At 39.1% G+C, this 20,839-nt stretch overlaps 2 protein-coding genes across 2 annotated transcripts in view; both read left to right on the top strand.

Moving 5' to 3' along the window:
• Positions 1-1,120, top strand: part of FBXO43 (F-box protein 43) — a 4,763-nt gene extending 3,643 nt beyond the window's left edge. Inside the window, exon 5 of the mRNA XM_010074953.1 lies at positions 1,115-1,120. Within this exon, the coding sequence (XP_010073255.1) occupies positions 1,115-1,120 (6 nt within the window). The remainder of the gene's footprint in view (positions 1-1,114) is intronic.
• A 7,344-nt stretch (positions 1,121-8,464) lies between these two features.
• Positions 8,465-20,839, top strand: part of RGS22 (regulator of G-protein signaling 22) — a gene marked incomplete at its 3' end in the record, with an annotated part of 59,311 nt that continues 46,936 nt past the window's right edge. Inside the window, exons 1-4 of the mRNA XM_010074940.1 lie at positions 8,465-8,489; positions 9,129-9,157; positions 12,390-12,452; positions 20,321-20,542. Of these exons, the coding sequence (XP_010073242.1) occupies positions 8,465-8,489; positions 9,129-9,157; positions 12,390-12,452; positions 20,321-20,542 (339 nt within the window). The remainder of the gene's footprint in view (positions 8,490-9,128; positions 9,158-12,389; positions 12,453-20,320; positions 20,543-20,839) is intronic.

Genomic DNA, 20,839 nt, shown 5'->3' with positions numbered 1-20,839 from the left:
TGCCCAAAGCAAAAGAAATTTAAAAAGACTCTAAATCTGTAAGGCATGTAAATCCTTACGTTTAATTCCTTTCCCCCATCTCCTAAATTCCTAATCCTGTTCATGTTCTTCCTAAATATACATATTTTGAAAATCTCATTCAATATGTTTTTGCTGACTTACCAAGATAACTTCTCATGTATATATCTTAATCAATTTAGTGTGTTTTTAAAAAAAGTGAACATTCTAAAATATTTTATGTCTTGTTTTACCTGTTATGTAGTAGCCAGGAACTTACTAACATTTTAAATTTTTAAATAAAGTATCTTAAATGTAGTCTTTAATATCTAGCTTACAGCACTTCACACATGTTTAAAAATGTGATTCTTGTCTTAATGACAAATTAAAGAAAATTATTTTTTAAAAAAGTCTTTTTAATGGGATTTATTGTTCACTTTAAATTAGAGTAAATGTTTTAGAAATATTTTAAAGTGGGGCTCTAGGTACACATGCAAAAAATACTTCTACCTATATAAATGATGATACCTCAAGATCAATATATTAGCTGTCTGAATTTTATATCAGAATAATTATTTTCTTGTTCTCTTTGCCTCTGTAAAGCAAGGCAATATAACAGTAATTTCTAAATCAAGCTGATGCTATGTGGATATTCTATTGTACTGGGGTATTTTTACTGAATTTTTTTGTCTTGTGTGTTTATTCACATATCCCTTTCATTTTATTGTCTGAAAATTACAAATAACAGCTGCTGAGATTTTTTTTTCTCTTTCTACATAATCTTTGAAGACAAATGGACCAGGATAATTCAGTTCAGGATGTTCGAAAAACATCACTTCCTATTTCTCATCTTTTAACTGTTGTGATTTGTAGTTTTGTTACTACTTTTAGTATACTTGATTTCTGGGATAGCTTTTGGAAAGAGGAGGAACAACATGGTTAGTGCAATTCCATAGAGGTTTTAGTGCTAACTTTATTAACCAAACATGGTATCATATTGGCTTTATCCCTTTTTTAATATCTGCCAGAAAATCATGTTTATTGCATGAATAAATTTATGCACACTTTCATTCCATACTTACTCCTTTTGCTAAGCCTTTGCATTATTCTTGTCTAGGGTTAGACTGGTAGCACTTGAATTGGAAGACTGAAAATGGGGTTTACGTAGAATCTATTCTGAGGGAATGAGTGAGGGGAAGGATTTTGGGGCAAGCTAGGGAACATGGAGGTATGTGTGTACATAGCTTTCATTTAGGAAGAATGGCAAGTCATTACAGAGGAGGAGACTGAAAGTGTGAGAATTGCTAAATTATTTGATTATTTGTTTAATATTTGCATTTTCCTAATTGTTTAGAATTTTAAGTGTTCAAAGTTGAGCTTGGTGCTAATGGATGAGTAGTAAAAACTCTTCAGCTGAAAATGCGGATGGCATGGCTTTCTGAATGAAGTCAAACACTGATTCTGAACACAAGAAGCTTCATATTAAAATAGATTTCTGATTTGGAGGCTACAGTTCATGTGTTAAAAGCCCCTCTAATTTTTCCCCTCTGCACTCTAAAACTCTTTCTGAAAACTGTTCTGCAAGGGTCATTGTCTCTTATTCTGCGGGTACCTTCAATCTCTGGCGAATGGGATATGGAAACTGTGCCTGTATTTCAGCTGCTTCTTTTCAGTCCTGAATCATAGTGTAAACCCTATTTCTGTAAGCTGTTTAAACATCAACGTTGTGTCATGACTAGGACCAGCTGAAGCAGTAGAAGGTTAGTAACCTCTGTCAAAAGAGGGGCAGCTAGCTGGGAAGCAATAGTGTCCTAGATAAACATAAGAACGCTCGCTAAAAGTTATCATTTGGAGATGCAAAGTTATTGAAGAATTAGTCAGCAGTTGTGCAGTGGTCTTCTACTTTCACAAAAATGAAATTAATTATTATCCTGAAGTGCTGCTGTTGCCTAAATGGAGATGTCCTATCGTGTTCACTGAGCAGTCTAAACTAAAGTTGCCTGAATACTGAATTGGGTGTAATACATTATTTGGGGCCTGAAGAACACAACTCCTAGAAATGCTTTGTTCTACTGTGGCTCAGTAGCTCAGTACCTAGCCTATACGCAGACATTTGGAATACAAAATGAAGCCTTCCTTGGGTATGAAGCCACTACACTTTCCTGGTGCATATTTCAGTAGATAGAGTAGTCCAGGGACAATGTTGTAGAACGTAGGATGGATAATAAGAAAACAAGCTAATTCTTGAAATGCTTTGCTCAACTAACTAACTTAAATTTGAAACTATCTTGAAGGCTGAACTGCTTTCCTCACTGAAAATAGTCCTTGATTTCAAATGCATGCGTTCTGTGGATAAAAATATTTTATCACAAGGGGGCACCAAAGATTTTTGTTACAGAAAAGAGCTTTAGTTGTTTTTCTCCTTGCTTTAACCCTTACACACTAACTCAACCTTACAAATGCAAAATGTTTTTAATAGCTTAAGGCAAGGGTAACCATAATTCCTGCCCCTAGGAGCTGCATACCAAAATCTTCAAGAGAAGTGTGGCATCCTGGGAAGCAATTCACATTCTCCAGGGCCTCCTTTACAGGGCGACGCTGTGCTGGGCACACAGCCAGGTCCTACAGCAGCTAGGCAAGATCACAGAACCATAGATTGGCCTAAACAGCACCTGCTGGTGGGATTATCCGGCAGTCTCCATGCCAGCCTTGTGTCGGCTACAAGACATAACTCTCTCATGGAAGTGTTGCAGTTGAAGTATTTGAAAATTGGTAGTTTCAGGAGCTGCACGCTCTGGACTTCATTTCTCAAGTACAGAAAATGTATTTGATAGCAAAATCCAATACAGTTTCACGAAGTGTGGATAATCTGCAGTGCAATTTATTCATACTTAATTGATGTTCTGATGGTTTTCGTGAACAAGAAAGGGAAAACATTAACTTTTTAAAACTCAAAATTGGGAAGGGGCTAAGTATTCCCACATAAGATATTTTAAACAATTTAGAATGGCAGTACTTTTTTAGTTATATTCTGTTAAATGAAGATTGGGTGATAATTTAGGAACTTGGTATGTTCTTTATTATTTAACTAGGTATTTCCGGAGTCTAAGAGAGCAATAGTTAGGAAAGTACAATACCTACAAAATAAGGCTGTAATTTTATATGCTTTTCTGAAGCATTAAGGAGCACCTATTGTGGATTCTTATACCATTCTTTATACCTGTTGTGATGACACTGTGTTCTGGAAGCTGATGTACCTGAAATATTTTTCTTCTTTTCTCCTGCTATTTTTTTTTTTTTTAGCTGGATAAGTCTACCAGTCTGCTTCATTATACAGCTACACAAGCAGCCATGTCTGTGTAACACAAAAAGGTGGGAACTGGTGGTCAAACAGCACTGCTGCTATCTACAGACTTGATGCATTAGTAATATCCCACATGGAAAAACTTAGCTTTTATCTGGGGAATCCTGGGTTTGGGGACTGTTGTGGACATCTGTTTGATTGTAACAGCAAGACTGGGAAGACATGCATGTATTTAGTGTTTCTTGTTGGGTATATGCCACCTACTGAGAGGAGATCATCTTGTTAAACGATGTGTTTGGCATTATTGGCATGTGTTATTCCTACCTGCTGAAGCTTCTTCATGTACCCGTCACGCTGGCCCCTGAGTTGGCTAGAGCACCTGTTAAGCCAAGATCAAGGAACTGACCTGGCTTAAGCCAAGCTACAAGTAACTCCAGACAAAAAAAAAAAAAAAATTGTCATGAAATTTGCTTGTACAACTAAAAGTAAGAAGTGGTGGTAAACTTGCAAAGCTTAAATTAGCACAGCCAAAATGTTTATCTACACGAAAAATAGGGAATAGACAGTGACAATGCAATCTTTTGTCACAGTGCCAGAATTTCCAATACCTCCCCTGACAGTGAAATCTCTGTGTAAAGTAACTGTCATAGTTTCTTCTGATCCATATCTGACATTTCAGGTGAAAGCTAGGCTATGTTAACTGTAGTAAGGCTGATAGTGATCTCTCTGCCTTGCTGTAAACATATGCACCACCACAGGGTTTTTACCTTGTATGTGGTTTGAGAGGAAAAGAACTACTATATTGTGAAGTGGTCCTTCCAAATTCAGGTATGCTTCTGTATTTCCTTTATCTTTTCCAAGACTAAGCAAAGGGAAATAAAACTTTATTTAAAGGCTTTAAACTTGGTAAAACACCTCTACCTTGTCCTGGTAGAATAAGATTGTTATAGGAATCCTTGGGCCATTGGTGACATGGGCAAGTCAAGGAATGTTCTCCAGTAACTATCCCAATAGAGACTTTTGTAGAGGTCAAGCTCTTTGGACTTGCCTTCCCTTTGACAGTCTCCTCCATTAGTAAAAGGTTTCTGATGTTGACCAAAGCTATGTTGCATCTCTTCCTTTACTATTTACCCCTTCCTATTTTATTTTTAAGCACTCCTTTTCTTTTCACCTAGACTATCTTCAGGAATGCTTTTTTTTTTTGGTCCTTTCAGAATTGTTTTGAGTGCTCATGTTCCCAATAACTGTTTCCTTGCGTGTCTGCATTAACTTTTTCTGACAGCCACAGAACGGCATTAAACTGTGCTATAAACTAGAACTAGCAGATTCCCCACACAGAGTCCATACTGCCACAACAACCAGCTTCTGTCATTTTGCCAGCAGAATAATTTAAGGCATTTAAAGGCCAGCTATCTGATGATCGATTTGTGCTTTCCTCTCAGAGTCTAACTCCTCTTTTGGCAGTTCTGCAGTCAATATTTAAATAGGTTTCCTAGCACCTGTTTCCAGTTCATGAGATTCCTGCTTTCAGATGCAAAAGCTAAAATGTATATGGCAATTATCCAAAGAAGAAAAAGTAGTTATATAGAACTAAAGTTGGATTTCTGTAGAGATATTTAGGTATTAAAGATATGGCATGACAAAATGTGTATCTGAAATGGGGATTAATTCAAAGCTGCCCTTCGAGACCCCTCTAGATGCCTATCTGCATATTTTAAAATAGTATTTGCTACTTTTTGAATAATTAATTATAGAGATGTTCAGGACTTCACTGTGACCGTTGCCAGGAATCAACCACAGGTTAGCACCTAAAAACACCAGCTCACGTTTGGATTTAATAAAGCAAAACGATTTCTGTCTTGTCTTTACTTGAGAAAGTCACCAGGAGGAGACTTGTTCACCCAGCAAGCTGGCACAGCTTACGAGCTTGTCTCTTTGAGTGCAAAGTTATCTCAGCAGTTTTGATCTCATTCGCCTGGCTGATGCTTTGAAACACTTTCACTGTTAAATGTTTGAAAGCATAAATTTCTGAGAAGTGTGGAGGAAAGGGACAATGACAGATTAAAGTCTTGACAGAAAGTTCACCTTGCCAAATGGCTCTTCAGTAAGGAGGAGGGAGGTGCCAAGAGGGATGGAGAGGACCAATTTCTGTTTTCCTCCTCTTTGTCTTCCTGTGCAGATCTTTCCCCGTGTTGGCTGCCCGCTAGATTACCATTTTCTCAAAATACTAAGAATTTGAAATCTACTTGTAGTCTTTTTGCTTTCTCTTGTCTGGAATTTTACCAATATCACCTTTTTTTGGAACTTACTCTCCATCCTGTCTAGCCATTCATCTTTTCTACAAGATCAGATGCTTTTTGGGATAGATCATGGCTTTGACTGTATTTATGAAACATTCAGTAGGTCTGCAGTTCTGCTAAGATAAATAATCATTAAAATGAAAACTGGAAAGAGAAAAATGTGGAAAAGGAGGAAAATGAGTTTAATCTTTATATCTCAGCTTCATCAGCTTGTGAACATTTAACTGGCAATATAAAATCAGGACTGAAATGCACACACACAAAATATTTGACCTAAATGTGTGTTGTTAACTAAGCTAATGAGAAAGTGATAATGACTGCTAAGAGATTCTCCATGAGAGAGTACAGTGTGTATTTCCTGATGAGTTTAATACAAAATGCAATCTTTGAAGCACACTATGAAGAGAACAAGGACCTAAGAGTTTTATACCAAAATATACCAGATGACAGAAGGATAGAAAAAGGACTTCTGTTTTTTTTATTGACTCATTTCCAAACTTTAATTCTATCTAAGTTGAGTTGTGGCTTCTATTTCCAATTAAAAAAAAAAACCAAAACAAAAAAACACATTAATTGTGTTTCCGTTGGTTTTTTTTCTTCAAAAACGACAAGCAACTAGGGAAGTTTAGGAGAATGTTATACACCAAAGACTGTGTCTAAAGCTACATCAGAAAGAAAAAGGAGCAAGGGGGAAAGGAGTGGAATGAGCATTTGAAATCATATGAAGTGGTCTGGTTATGAGGCAATGCAGTCTCATACACAATGCAGTGCAATTCTTCTACTTATTGGAAAGGTTTCACTTTACATTTTATGGGATATCTTGTTCTGCAGTTTTCTCTTACATGTACATCAGCTATACTTATTTGAAATATTTCATAATCACAGCAGAACATGTCCTGATACCTGGCACTAAGAAACAATGTGTTTAAATGTATGCCATTCAGTGTTAACCTGCTGTTTTTCATGTTTTATTGAATAGGATTTTTGTAAAGAGAACTTAAGGGTAGTTCATATTTAATCAGAATACTGATCACACTATTTAAATTGTGTATAGCTCACTTAAGTTTGAATCTTTATATTTTATTTTTTGCTTCTATTGAATATGCTTTTCACATATATCAAACTTTTGGCTGAAATGTGGATCTTGGCTACGTTATTATTCAGCTTATCTGTAACATCTTTGGAAATCTTTGGATCCATCTTTGGATCTTCCCTCAAGTGAAAAAAAAACCACAAAGCAATCCACCCTAAAAAGCTAATGACACAGGTAACAACATTCCACCAAAACAATCCGAAGCGGCATTATTCTGGCATTTAGTAATTAGAGCAGTGATTGTGGTATTTGGGCAGGCACCCCCAGGAGCGGGAATGCACATATGGTTCTAGGAGATGAAGCCATTTCCCCTGTCTCCATGATATTTGATTTGCTACTTGTTCATTTTTGACAGTCATCAGCTCCTGGACTTGAAGCTGGAGTTCTTGAGCATGGTCATTTTTTCTGTTTTTATTTGATCATGGATTCCACCAAAGTAATGTGTGAATTAAAATAAAACTTATTTTTTTTTTCCACAGCTGAATAGTATATCTGGAGATACTACACTGTTCTGTGAAAGGGGGCACAAATGATAGAGTTTGCTGGGAATGGGGGGCTCTTGGTGCATTTTGGGCACTTCCTGAGCACAGTTGGTGGATTAGGCTTCTCGAAGGAGCCCTTCACCTAACTTACATGCCTTGCATCCTGTACAGCTGATCTCAGCGGGATTTACGACACACCACTGAAATCAGTGCTCTTCTGGAAACCAGCAGCAGTAGAACCTTTGAGGGAACCTTCATGCCATGAAATCTGAAGGTTCCTGAAGAGTTTACACAGTTCTAGGATCAGATACTTGCTAGTAGGATGTTTTTCAGATCCCAGTTGTGGAGCACCTAAAGTTCATTGAAACCCTCACACAGGAACCTGAATTCCTTCTTTGTATACAGCTTTTGCTGACCATACCAGAAATGTGACTTTTTCTTATATCCTGGAGTACTCCCTCAAGCCAAGGAAGAAACTAACATTCTGGGAGTATACTTTATATCTCTTAATGTCTTTTCTTCTTCTACCTAGGCTATTTATAAACTTTTAGGTCCAGCCTTGGCAGTGGGAGGATGCAGGGAAGGCTGTCACTGAGGCTGCAGGTTGTGTTTCTGGCACATGACAATGGAGCTGTCTGTACCTGATAGGAAACAGCCCAGGTTACATCTCAGCCTTCTCAATATGAAGCTCCTCACCCTTTCTTACTTGACTGCTTGGAAGTTCTCTACCCTAGTAGGACTGACTTCGTTACTTGGGTTCAAGCCTCACAGTCTGCTTACAGACGCAGATTTGATACATGATGTAAATCTGTTTGTCATTAGTCATATAGTGTGAGACTTTTTTAAAGGCAAATCCCACATAGCTGAAGGGTTTTGCTGGTGTAGGAGAAGGTAGGATGTCATTTTGGACGAAGAACTGCCTAGGTTGGTTGAGAAAAGAGCATTTAATTTCCTTTCTTGCTGCAAGTATCCTCAAATTCCTAGTTCACAGGCATTCCTTTTGCTGTGCCTGATGTGTGAGTCTGCTTCAGGGAGCTTGGCATCAGCAGTTAGAAGTATTTGCTTACTGCTCGGTTCATCCCAGGCATTGTTTGCGGTGCCATGGCAACCCTGCTTGCTGGGAGCCACGCAGCAGAACCAGCCTGCCCTGGTGCACACCAGCAGCCTCCAGCCAGGCCCAGGAACTCTGCGGCTTCTGTTTCTGGTCTGCAGTCAAGGATTGCACCTTTGCAAACGAGGTCGTAAGCGTGCAGGGGTGGGTGCCGGCCCCTACGTGTGTAGGTGCAGGATGCAGTCGAAGAGGCTTACCACTGGTAGGTAGCAGTTGGTAAAGCAGGGTGATGGACTGGCTCTGTGTCAGACAGCGGGTCTGACCCCAGGGTGGTTGTCTCAGGTACAGAGATGGTGATAGAGAAGAGGGAGATTTTGAACTGCTGGGTTGCAACTTGCCCAGCAAAATTCATCCATCTGAAAAGAGAACTTTACTCTCTTCAAATGGCATCACAAAAGATGGAATATTCTCCTAGAACGAGTGAGATTTGGTTATCTGGGAACACTCACAATTACATTTTTTGGATTTGTAATATTTGCTGTTCAAGGCTCCCAGAGTCTCATAAAAATCTGTATTTTCATTAGAACCAGCAAGCTTCTAGTAATCAATTTTGCAGAGGAAAGCTGACAAGAAGTTAACTCGTATGTATGAGAAATAATCTAGTTAAATAACGCTTTAATTCTATTTAAATCATTCTTGTGATAGTCAACCTTTTATCTGGGTCAACATCACTGCATGATCTTAGAATTTATTTTGTTTCTTCAGGCTGGGTTATTTTCTTTCAGAATATCCAGGAAGGTTGTCATGCCTCACTACTTTTTGTTTCTGTTCAGTAATCATAGTTGAGCGAGCTCAATTGTATTGCTTGGATAATGTATGATATTTCATTTTTGTGTTTCAGAGCCTCCGTGTGTAACAGAAGAAGTGTTTGTAAGTATGCTTTATAAGGCTTGATCATTCAGTTTGTCATGCAACTGTAGAGCAAAAAAAGCAAAAAAACCCCAGTTTTTGGAAACTGTTGTCTGGTTTCTCATGTCTTTCCTTTGTGTAAGTATGGAGTACTGAGTAATTCCTTACAATTTTCTCATGTAAAATAAATATTTAGTTTGAAAATACTTAGGAAAAAAAAAGTAATAGGAAACCATGGAGAATAAGGATGGAAATGGAAAGTGAAATAGGATGAAGGAAGGAAACAATCAACTGGAAGATTCAACATGACAGGTTTAACAATTTTCTTCTTACCTTTCCTGCCCTTTGCTCGTAGCTCATTGTGGGATTTCCCTGATGTTTGTCTTCTCATTTGAAAGGTAGATTTGTTTGTCTGTTACCTCATATGAAATGACACCTTAAAACTTCCAGCTTAGGTAACGTTTGCCTCTTCTGCATTTTGGATGCCTTTGTAAGTGTGTATTTTAAAGTATAAATGTATTGCTATTCCTTTTGGGAGCCTCTAGATATTATTTTATTTAGACTCTTTATTACCATAAACAGAATCGTCACAAATTCAGGTAGATATAGACAATACCTATAGCAGATATTTAGCATATGTAAGTAGGTACACGAGAACATCTCTCAACTGCACATTTACATTGCATTAAGCCTTGATTCTGCAGGCTACCTCATGCGACTACACTAGGTCCAACTAGACTCCAGGCCAACTTCACACAAGGACATGAAGCTGTCAGAGTTCTGTGCAGGATTGGGGTTTTATACTAACTTCAACTTCTGACATTTAAGGATGACACTCATTATATATTTTTCAAGGGTGGAAAGGTATTTATAATTTTAGCGGGTGCTGTGATGTGAAATGCAAACCTTTCAAGATGCAATTTTCACCCATGTTCAGCTTCTCCTTTGGTGTCTAATAATATTTCTGTGTTTCTGTACCTCTTCATGATGGCACTAGTAGAGAAAGCTACAACTACCTGAAAGGAGGGTGCAGTGAGGGGGTGCTGGCCTCTTCTCTAAAGTAACAAGTGATAGGACAAGAGGAAATGGCCTCAAGTTGCACCAGGGGAGGTTTAGGCTGGATATTAGAAAAAATTTCTTCACAGCAAGAGTGCTCAGGCATTGGAACAGGCTGTCCAGGGAAGTGGTGGAGTCACCATCCCCGGAGGGGGTCAAGTAACGTGTTGATGTGGTGCTTAGGGACATGGGTTAGTGGGTTGGGTGGTGTTGGGTTGATGGTTGGACTTGATGATCCTTGAGGTCTTTTCCAACCTTAATGATTCTATGATAACAGAAAGCCATCAGGTTTATTTCCACAAAATATCTAAGAAATGGCTGTATACCATTGCCAAAATGATTTTAAAACTCCTTTCAGTGTTAAAAGAGTGACAGAAATCAGGCCCAGGATATTCCTGTTTGTACATAAACTGCATGAAAACAATGGGGCAGTTTTGGACCAATTCTTAGCACACCTTGACCTCCAGTTGCAATTGTAAGGGAGCTTCTTCTAGTCATAATTTGGACTGTGCAGCAGATGGCATGGGAAGAAATGAAATAAAATGTTTCCTGACACAAAAATCTAAGCTATAGGGATTGTATTGGGTCTGGCTGAGATGGAGTTGGTATCCCCACAGCACCCCTCAAAGTGCTGAGGGTCACCCCGGCAGTGTCACACAGCTTGGGAGGGGGCGGAGCCGGGACAGCTGACCCGGATTGGCTGTTCCGTACCATGTGACATCAGCTCAGCCATAAAAGCCAAGAGAAGGCAGGTGGAGGGGGGCATTTGTTACTACATTTGCCCCAGGCCCCAGCCGCTACACATACTGAAGCTCTCCTTTCCTGGGAAGTGTCTGGACATCACTTACTGAGGGGAAGTAGAGAATAACATCTTTGTTTACCTTTTGTTTCTGTGCGTGGCCTTGGCCTTTGCTTTAATTAAACTGCTTTTATCTTGACCCATGAGTTTTTCATCTTATTCTCCCCCTTTATTTTGCTGAAATGCCTTGGGCACCTGGCATCCAGCCAAGGTTAACCCACCACTGGATTGTATATGCAACTCCATAACCTATAATGTGCAAATATAAAAGTGCACCTATGCTTTCAAATGAAAATAAGACTGACCACAAAAAAACCTCTAAAAACCAGAGGAAAATAGATTGTGTATAGATGCAGTAAGATCAGTAAGTAGTAAAGCTTGCATTAATAAGATCATAAACATTTTATTGATTAATCAACCACTGTGTTTACATTTCTTGCTGTTAAATGGGACTACAGAGAATTATATCCTCAGCAAATTAAAAACACATGTTACCTGCATATTCGTAAAGAGCTTATGCTTCAGCCAGTAATACAACAATTGTTCTGCATAAGTCCTCTGAAACAATAAAAGATTTACATGAGATATTATCATATCTAGCCATCTTCAGATTCATCTTTATCAGTGTCAGATCTAATGGTGCCTTACCCAAACCAAATGTGAAACAGACTGCAGATTGTTTCTAATGATTTCTTTTGGTTGTTGTTGTTATTTGTGTTAACACTTGCTGAATTGAGATTTCTGGATCTGGTTGATTGCCTAGTGACATGAGCGAGAGAATTTTCTATTGACTTCAAAATGCTTTGGGTTAGACACTTGGTAAGTTCTATTTAATCAGTGCCCGAACATCTCTAGGTCCATGGTACCGCGACTGCATTGGACCATGGGCCTGTGATCCAAATAGCAGCAATCACAAGTGCTAAGGAATAAATGTTGGCAGATTAAGGCTGGACAAACACCATCAGGTCTGGTTTTGACTTGTCATAACAGCACACATGGAAGTGTCCACCATTTAGAAGCTGTTGGGTTTCTGGAAGCTTTACCTGTAAATTTCTTAGGAAAGGACTAACCTTCAGGTGTGTTTTTTAAATTGCTAAGGACCCCAGTGACGTGCATTTGCTAGAATACAACAATGATGCAACGATTATATTCTCAAAAGTGGGAAATAACATTTTGCAAAAGTTTGTGTGTCATATTGTTTTTTAAATTGCTAAGGACCCCAGTGACGTGCATTTGCTAGAATACAACAATGATGCAACGATTAGTGGGAAATAACATTTTGCAAAAGTTTGCGTGTCATATCTCATGGAAAAGTCATTGTTTGAGGCAACAGTGCATTCAAACCGTGTTAGCACAGATTACTACAAGCCTTGCTTTGTGGTTTTGTCTCTCCTGTAGGAAGAATGCTTAGCCACAGATGAGATGTTTGTGGACTACTTTAACGAATTTTTGAGTCTTCCGGTAAGTACCTGACAGAAATTCCCTGCAAAATATGAGGAACACCTTACTAAGATCAGTAATAAGGTAATCCATCTTCGAATATTTTGCATTTTGCCACTGAGAAGTTAAATGGCTTTTACACTATGTCTGTATTTTAATGGTAGCAAGTCTTATTGTTAAATGTTATTATCTGTCAGGAAAAATAATACAGTACCTGGACTTCTGGAGGCAGATTTTCTCTTGTTATTGGACATATTTAAATCACTGTGCACAAAAATAATATGACTAAGAAATGAAAAAGAGATGTCAATACTTATTTAAGAAGCACAAGGAGTCCACTTTTATCCCAGTATCATGGGAGTCACACGTACTCTCCTGCTCCCTTGATGTGGCAACCTCACCTGACTTCATCTTTAGCCTCAGCCCTGACTGTCCCCATTCTCTCTGTCCCCACACCTCACACCCACCCTCCCCTGCAAGTGTCACAGACCTTTCCACAGCGTCACGCATGGCTCCCATGGGGCTCCCAACTGATTTACCCCAGAGCTGCCCCACAGCTTGTCCCCTTCCTAAAGCACTGCAACCCAACAAGCTGCACTATGTGAATGTACACCCACTTCTGCAACTTCCTTGGTAGGAATCACCACCAGCGTTAGGAAGGGGCAGAATATTTCCTGATGCTCCTTGGACCTAAGACTACGAAAGAAATTCAGTTCTGATTCAGGCTTAGCAAACTGAACTAGATGTAGATGCCCTCTCCAAGCCACATCACAGATAGGTGTAAAAGTAAACATAATGGGAGCTGCAGAACTGAGGATGGTAGAATGGGCTCCCCTGGCCAATTTTTTATCTGGGAATAGGATCTGAAGGAATTAACTCTATATCAGAGTGTGGTGATACTGTCTTCAGTCAGGAGCTCAGCCTTTGCATGCTCGTACCACACTGCAAGAATAATTTTTACAAAGCCAGGGAGACACAGAAGATGTGTGGTGAGAGGGCTAGGGGTTTTTTCTCTTTCTTTTTTTAATCCCCCCTTGCAGCTGCTTTAGGATATCTGCCTAAATCCAAGCCCAGCTACGTAGCTCTTAAACCCAGGCCTCCTTCCATGTGCCAGACTGTTCTTAGCACAGGAATACCATCCTCCACGCCTCTGCTGCTTATTTGGAAACCACGCTTCAAATTTTCCCCACATCACAGAAGACAGAGTGGGTAAGAAGTTCAGCCTGCTTAGTCTCTGGGTCTCCTTGGACATGCATAGATTTCAGGATGTCTATTAGAGGCCAAAATTCTCCGTGGCCTCGGAGGGCTCCCCAGGCAGCAGTCCTGGCGCAGCTCAGCAGCTCTGAACCGCAGCAATTGTCCAGGCGCTCCTGACGGCTCTGGAAGACCACAGAAAAGACTTCACAGAGACTTCTGAGTAAACACGGTTTTATGCTGGTAATCTTAGTAGGTTTCTAAGATGACACGTGGTTTCTCCTCTATATATTTACATATCTTCATGCAAACAGATGCTCTATTAGCTATTTTTATCTGTAATGTTCTCATAACTGGTTTTATTTTCTCTTTGCTCTTTTCCTGAGGATTTACCCTCTTCATGATTAAGTTCTATTAATGCCTTGAGTTCTGTGGTTTAAATACCTTATATTCCCAATTTCCCTCTCCTTCTCAGAAGGCTTCTACTAAAATACCGCATTGAAATTTCCATTGCTTTATTCTTGTTGTGCTTATACGCTGTTGCCTGGGAACAGTATTACCCAGGTGTGTTAGTAGTTAGGCAACAAGTTAAACTGAAAATATTGTGTGACTTGATACAAGAAATCAGGGGTAGCATATGCTTATTTTAAGAGACTGCCTCTGCGTTGATTTATAATGCACCACTGCGGTATGGAAAATTGTATCACCAGGGACTTGCTATAGCAGCAGCAGGTTTTTTTTATTTTTATTTTTTTTTGCTTTGGTTTGCAGTATATCCTTTAAGTGATCCCGTTGTTATAATATAATTCAGTACAATCTGACACGAATATCTAGACACTCCAAAGATCTACATACTGTAATGAAGGATCGTTTGCAAGGAAAATATTTCTGAAAGAAAAAACCCCGTGAGGGCACTTGTTGCCAGTAGTACAGTGATTTCACAGTAGCAGAAACCAATTACACGACATAAAAATGAGTTACACCTTCCTTAGTAACTAATCTAAAATGAAAGATTTAAGAGAAACCTTGGCCTGGATACATTTCCATTTCTAGCTGGTCAGGCATCCCTAGAATTCAAATCCTTGATTCACGTATTTAAAACATCCAAAAATATGTTTAGCCAGGAATGGAAAGTCAGAAGTCGGAGATCACCATCCAGCTCAGTGTCGGAGGCCTCGCTAAGACAGCACGGTAATGTCAACGTGTTTCTCTGCACTCCACAAGCTGCCTGCTACATGCTCCACCCCAAGTCCATGCTGGGGTCTTCCTCCTTTTCCCGTTACCAGTGATGAAGACACACGCCTACTCCTTGTGACCTTGAGGAGTTGCACTAGAGACAGACGAGCGAACTGCACCTCATTGGAAGCACATTCAGGAGATGGCAATCTTGGTGGCAAGTCCCTGGCTATGGGTTTCCCTTGCAGCAGAAAGACACCAAGTGACCACAATTTATCAACTTCAAATTGGAAGACTACTTCTTTTGAAAGTCATTCGCATGCTAAAAGCTCTCTGCTCATTAAAAAAAAAAAAAAAAGAGAGAGAGAATGAAGCAATTACTTCATCCCTTTTATTGCATTAAACACGTTAAACACATTCTCCTTTCCTTGCTTAGGAGCACAGAGATGTATTAATCATGCCACCCAGAAAGAAGAGGCAGCATACTGTAGGCAGAATGCTTGTTGTAATTTCCATGCTAGTAAGAACAACTGTGGTGTGATTAAAAAAAATATTTTAAATGGTCTAGGAAGATGAATATTGGACAGTACGCAACTAACAATTTTAACTGACTCTGCTGAGCAGCCTGGGATTCAGGATTTGACATGGGTGATGATTCTGAAAACAATTAAAGCACAGATAACAAAGTTTGGGCCAGTTGGTCTTTCTGAAAACAGAATGGTCCTTAAAACCTGATGCTGTCAAGAGTTGAAAAAAGGCCTCATCTAGGAGTGACAGACAATGGAAAGGGCAGAAAGCAAAAAGCAATTCACTCTGCTGCACAGGTTGAAGATGGTTGTGAATAACTCAGTGCATCAATTCAAGGCATCAGTCTATGCTCATTAATTTCCTCTTGTCTTTTCCAGGTGTGTGGAGGGAGGCTGCAGGTGCCAATAAAATCTCCCTTAGAAAGGCTTTTGCATCAGTAAGGCCCCATACGCGCGTTAGGTTGAGTCTTACCCAGGACTGAAACTTGTTTGCCAGTTTTGATGTTCAAGGAAGCAAAAGCAGCTCTCTTGACTTTTTTCTTGTTGGTAGTGGGTTTACTCAAAATGCTGCTCTCTTCTCTCTTAATTAGATTGCGGTATGTGGTTGTGGCTTGTGCCTTACTCATCAATGGAAGGCAAACCCTGGACTCATTAAGGTCAATGGGAAATTTGCCATTGACCACGTGCAGTGTGAATTTTCCAGGCACTTCCTAGAGCTGCTCAAATTCTCCTCTGGTCTGGACTCTCACTGACATTTATTTATGATGCACACATACACATCTTAAGGAAGTTTTGGCAAAGCTCCTGGATGAGATCTCTATCCGTTCCCACCCTTTCAGGGCTTTAACCTAAGAGGTGGCCAAGCAAGGGTCATTTTGTTTCTCTTGGGATCAAACCACATTTCTTGGGGTGGGATGTGGTGAGCATATCTACACATGTGTTAAGTGTATCTGAAGTTAAGTATATCTGAGAACTGTTAAGAGATTTACATGTCTGATATCCTGGTAACATGGTGATGGATGCTGTTTTGGTTTCTGTTTTGGGAGGAGTGAGAGATTTGCCTTCCCTTCAGTTAAATGCATAACTTTAGGTTTCGGAATTATGTGTACTATTTATTCTTCAGTGAAAGCATTTTCAGTGGGCATTTGACAGCTGAGAAATTTCTTTGCTGTAAAAAATGTACATGCAATTGTTTATTTATTTAATCGTATGGCTGTAACGCAGTCTGAAAACAGCTTTTGGTTGCTTGCTTGGAGATTTTTTCTGAAGCTGAGATGACCACACTGAATTATACTGGTCACACTGGGTTCAAGAGGAGAACTGGCTGTGGGTGAAACAGTTTGCAAAGTCTGTAGGCTGCTTATTTGTTGGTATTCTCAACTCCTTGTTGATCGATCCTATTTATTGTGCTAAATTGATAATGTATGAATCCCAACCTTCAAGGCTCCTGCCAAACCTGATTTATTTTTTCTTAACATCTTGAGCTATAATTTGGCTCTGGAGTTTTCCCTTTCTATTTTCAAAGGACCAAAAATTGGCCCAAACTAGAGAGAGAATGTAGGGAAGAATGCATTGATACTCTTAGTCTTTCGTTAGTGTATTTTACTTGTCTGTAAAACACCAAAGCACTTGCCAAATGTGCGGTAATAAAGACATTTCTTAATACATTAGATTGGCATGGATAATTTTTCCCCCTCCTTTATAGTGTAGGCTATCACTCACTCCTTAACATAAGCTTCTTCAATGAAGAGATTTCTTGTTATTGCAATGACCTAGAATATTGGTGGTGCCATAAACCTCTCTCATCATTGTCCTGTGAAACATTATAGGATTTTATGGCTCTTGGTTTCTGTGGGAAAGGTTTTAAGTTCTCTATAGGGTATTGAGTAGGTTTTTTTTGGTGGCCGGTAATGTGTGGGAATGGTTAGATAGTGTGTTTTGTCCAAAGTTTTTCACATACTGAGAGGGAAATGGATTGACTGATCTTCTCTGTCCTACACTGTAACTGGGAAAACGTTTCCTACAAGAAATCAGGTTAATTTTTGTGTTCCCATTTGATTTTGAAAGTGATAACATTATTACTTTTATTTTTGTGGCAGGGATGAGTTAAGATGGTCAGGACTGACTTATTATGCTTATAGAAACATTCTGATTTATCATTCTAGTTTTCTTAAGTAAGCAAGTGAAATATACTTCCCCAGAAAGGTTTAAACTATTCTAAAATGCTTTTATACTTAAACGCTCTATCTGGTAGAATTTGGGATTTCTACAGAATCATAGACCACTCATGCTGGAAGAGGCTTTGGGCAGGTCTGTAGTCCATCCTCCTGCTCAAAGCAGGGTCAACGCTTTGGTGTTGACACCAGGTTGCTTTGCACTTTCTCCAGTTGGTCTTGAAAACCTCCAATGACTGATTCCATTGTGACTCTGGACAGTCTGTCCAATGCTACTTATCCCACAACTACCTCCCATCACAGGGCAAGTGCTCCAGACTCTGCCCATCTCCGTGGTTGTCTGCTTGACTTACTCAAATTTATGAATATCCTCCTTGTACTGGGGACCTAAAACTGGATGTAGTATTCCAGATGTAGTCTTACTAGTGTCAAGTAAAGGGGATCCACTGTCTGCTCTCTGACTGATACAAGAGGTATGCATGCCTTTTGATATTCCTGGAGATAGATAACTACATCTTGGTCCAAAACCCAAAAGTCTGGAGTAGAACCGCCTTTTTCAGTCGGATATGTAGTGTATGAAGTCTTAATCTTCTTGTCCTATGAGTGTATGTTCTTTCGTTCCATTAGTATATTTGTCTTATAAATGATTTGTAGTCAGACTCCCAAAATAGCAATACCCTTGACATTTAAAAAATTGTCACTAGAATCTGTTTCATCACATTAAAGTTGCTGTAGGTTTTCTATTAATTTAATTAGAATGGGTACGGAAAAACCTAAATCTAGAGTAAGTTACAAAAAATTAAGTAAAAGGAGACGTGCGTGATAAACCAATGTTGTTTTTGCTTAGTTTTCAAGTTGAATAACATGGAACCAGCATAATCTGGTCATGTCTAGTCATGTAGCCCTATATTATGGAATTTGTACTTTGTTTCCTTTTTTTTTCCACAAGCAAGAGCATTTCAAATCCCGAGAGACTGAAGCACCTTGTTCCTTGGTGTACTTTCTTCTGTTTCTTTTTTAAACACATGAAAAAAATAAGAATACATTTGGAGGTTATTAGGGTTGCACAGTTAGTCACTTGAAAGCTGGTAGCAGTGCAAATTAGGTTTGAAAGTAAATCAAACGTACACATAGCAAATTGGGAGGGGGGTCTGAATGAAGCCTAGAGAAATCTACTCCACATAAAAGCCTCTTCAAAGCACTGTTCCGTACATCTGGAGAAAAAGCATTAAAACCTGCAGAGCACCCTGGAGAAAATAAATGCCAAAAGAGGCATAAGGTGTCGGAGAACAAAAACCAAGCCATGATTTCAACTGAAGTTAGGTAACTAAAGAGACGCAGGCAATTGAATGCACGGCTCTGAGCAGTGATAGTCTGATGTCATAGGCACTAATCGTACACTTAAAGCGCTCACACGCTACATGCTTTGATAGGCTGAGCCTCCACAGTGAGACATTATGGGATATGTAGGGAATGTTGTAACCACATGTTGCAGCCACATGGTTCGATCCTGGGCATCACTCTACAAGACGCTGATCAACAGGGGGGCTTCAAACAGAAGCAACAAAATAGCTGACACTGACATGGTTATTTTGGACTTACATAGGTGTGAAGAAGAATAAAATTAGTCTGTAATATATTTCTATATTATATGTAGCACGTATTCAGCATATGTAGTATGTGTGTATATATGTGATATATGAAAAAGTTCAAGGAAACGAAAAATACAGTGCTTGAAAAAATAAAATAATCTTATTAAGTGCAGGGGAACAACAACTGTGCAAACATCAGGTGGGATCCTGTCTGGAATTAAGCCAAAAATAGTTTTGTCACTAGGTCTGGATATGGCCGAGATTTTATTCAGTTCTTAAACACAACAGGCTTTTTTGTCCTCCAGCTCAGTGTGGAGATGCTTATATGCTCTGGTTGTATACAAACTCACATCCATAACTGTCTTGGATATTTCCCCCTTACTTCTGTAAAATCCACCCATATTTTCCCATTTCATTTCAAGTAAGAGAATTTGAAAAATAGATGTTGGTCTTTTAGAAAAAAAAGCAGGGAAATACCTAACACCAGAGCTCAGAAGGTGAAAGATGGCTCTGTTTTAATGTGTACCTATGCAGTGGGTTTTTTGGAGCTGACAAAAGTTACAATTACACAGCCGAAGCTGAAGTTTGGGCTACCTGATGTATGATACAATATCTGACCGAACTAGTGATAGATAATAAAACTTATCACAGGCCATAGGTTTTGGTAGGTGTTTGACCTACAAGTAACAAAATGGTGAAAAGCTTTTCCTACATATGGAAACCTCCAGATTCATCCTCCTCAAATGAATCCCACGTTTAAAAGGTCAACTTCACTGCTAATTTCTTTAAGCCTTGATTTTTTTGTGGTAATGAACGGGAGAATAACACTGGAGATCTGGCCCTATTGGTAAGTAGTCCCCTGCAGAAGAGTTACTAAAGTCACCATGAATTATATATTCTAGACATCCATGTGCTGGATCTATTATTTGCATGTGAAAAAGAACAGGCTGTGATCTAGAATGAGTTAAATTCTTGACAACGAAGCATAGCTCAGACAAAAAGTAGGAATGCATTGGAAAGCTATACAGTGAACGAAGAGTAAAGAACAAGAATGCAGAAAAAATACTGTTCCAGGCCCTGAACATAAACTATAGCAGGCAAGGGAAAGAAGCCTCATAACAGCAGCTTGAATCCTGTAGGATGCTTCTATACTATAAAAAGCAACTTTCTTAAATGAAAGAGTTCCCTTATTACAATGTTATAAACTTTCCAAACTTCTTTTGTAGACTTTTGCCCAGACAGTGAAGTTTAACTCTGACTTTGGGGTTTTTGAAGTAGTTCGTGATGCCCCACAATGCCTGGAAAGCCAGCTGAAAAAAATTCTACATGATCAGAAACTTTCAAACCCCATTTATGATGTTCTAAGGAAAGCAAAGAATGATGGGCAGCTCTCCAAAACGTGCAGCGCTTCTCCAACCTTCAATATTGATCCAAATTACAACACTATGGTAAGCATCTTATAGCCCCTGAGTTTATATTTAGATCTTACTGCAGAGATACTGGCAGTAGTTATTGTTGTGTTTGGCTTGGTAGCTTGGGAAAAATGTTAATTTATGTTAGGAAAACATGATGATGGGCCAAATTATGCCCTGCAACGCACATATGTCGACCAGACAAGTGAACGGAATTACACATGTACACCCTGTAGCACAAAATTTTGAAGATTCTGTAGGGCAGGATTCAGTTGTGTGGTCTGAATACTTTTTAATATTAAAAGAAAAAATATTATGACAACAGTTACTTTA

This window comes from Pterocles gutturalis, unplaced genomic scaffold (assembly GCF_000699245.1).
Source record: "Pterocles gutturalis isolate BGI_N339 unplaced genomic scaffold, ASM69924v1 scaffold32981, whole genome shotgun sequence".
In the NCBI taxonomy this organism is placed as follows: Eukaryota; Metazoa; Chordata; class Aves; order Pterocliformes; family Pteroclidae; genus Pterocles; species Pterocles gutturalis.
The sequence above is the reverse complement of the archived record's forward strand: the minus strand, read 5'-3'. Positions and strand labels throughout refer to the sequence as shown.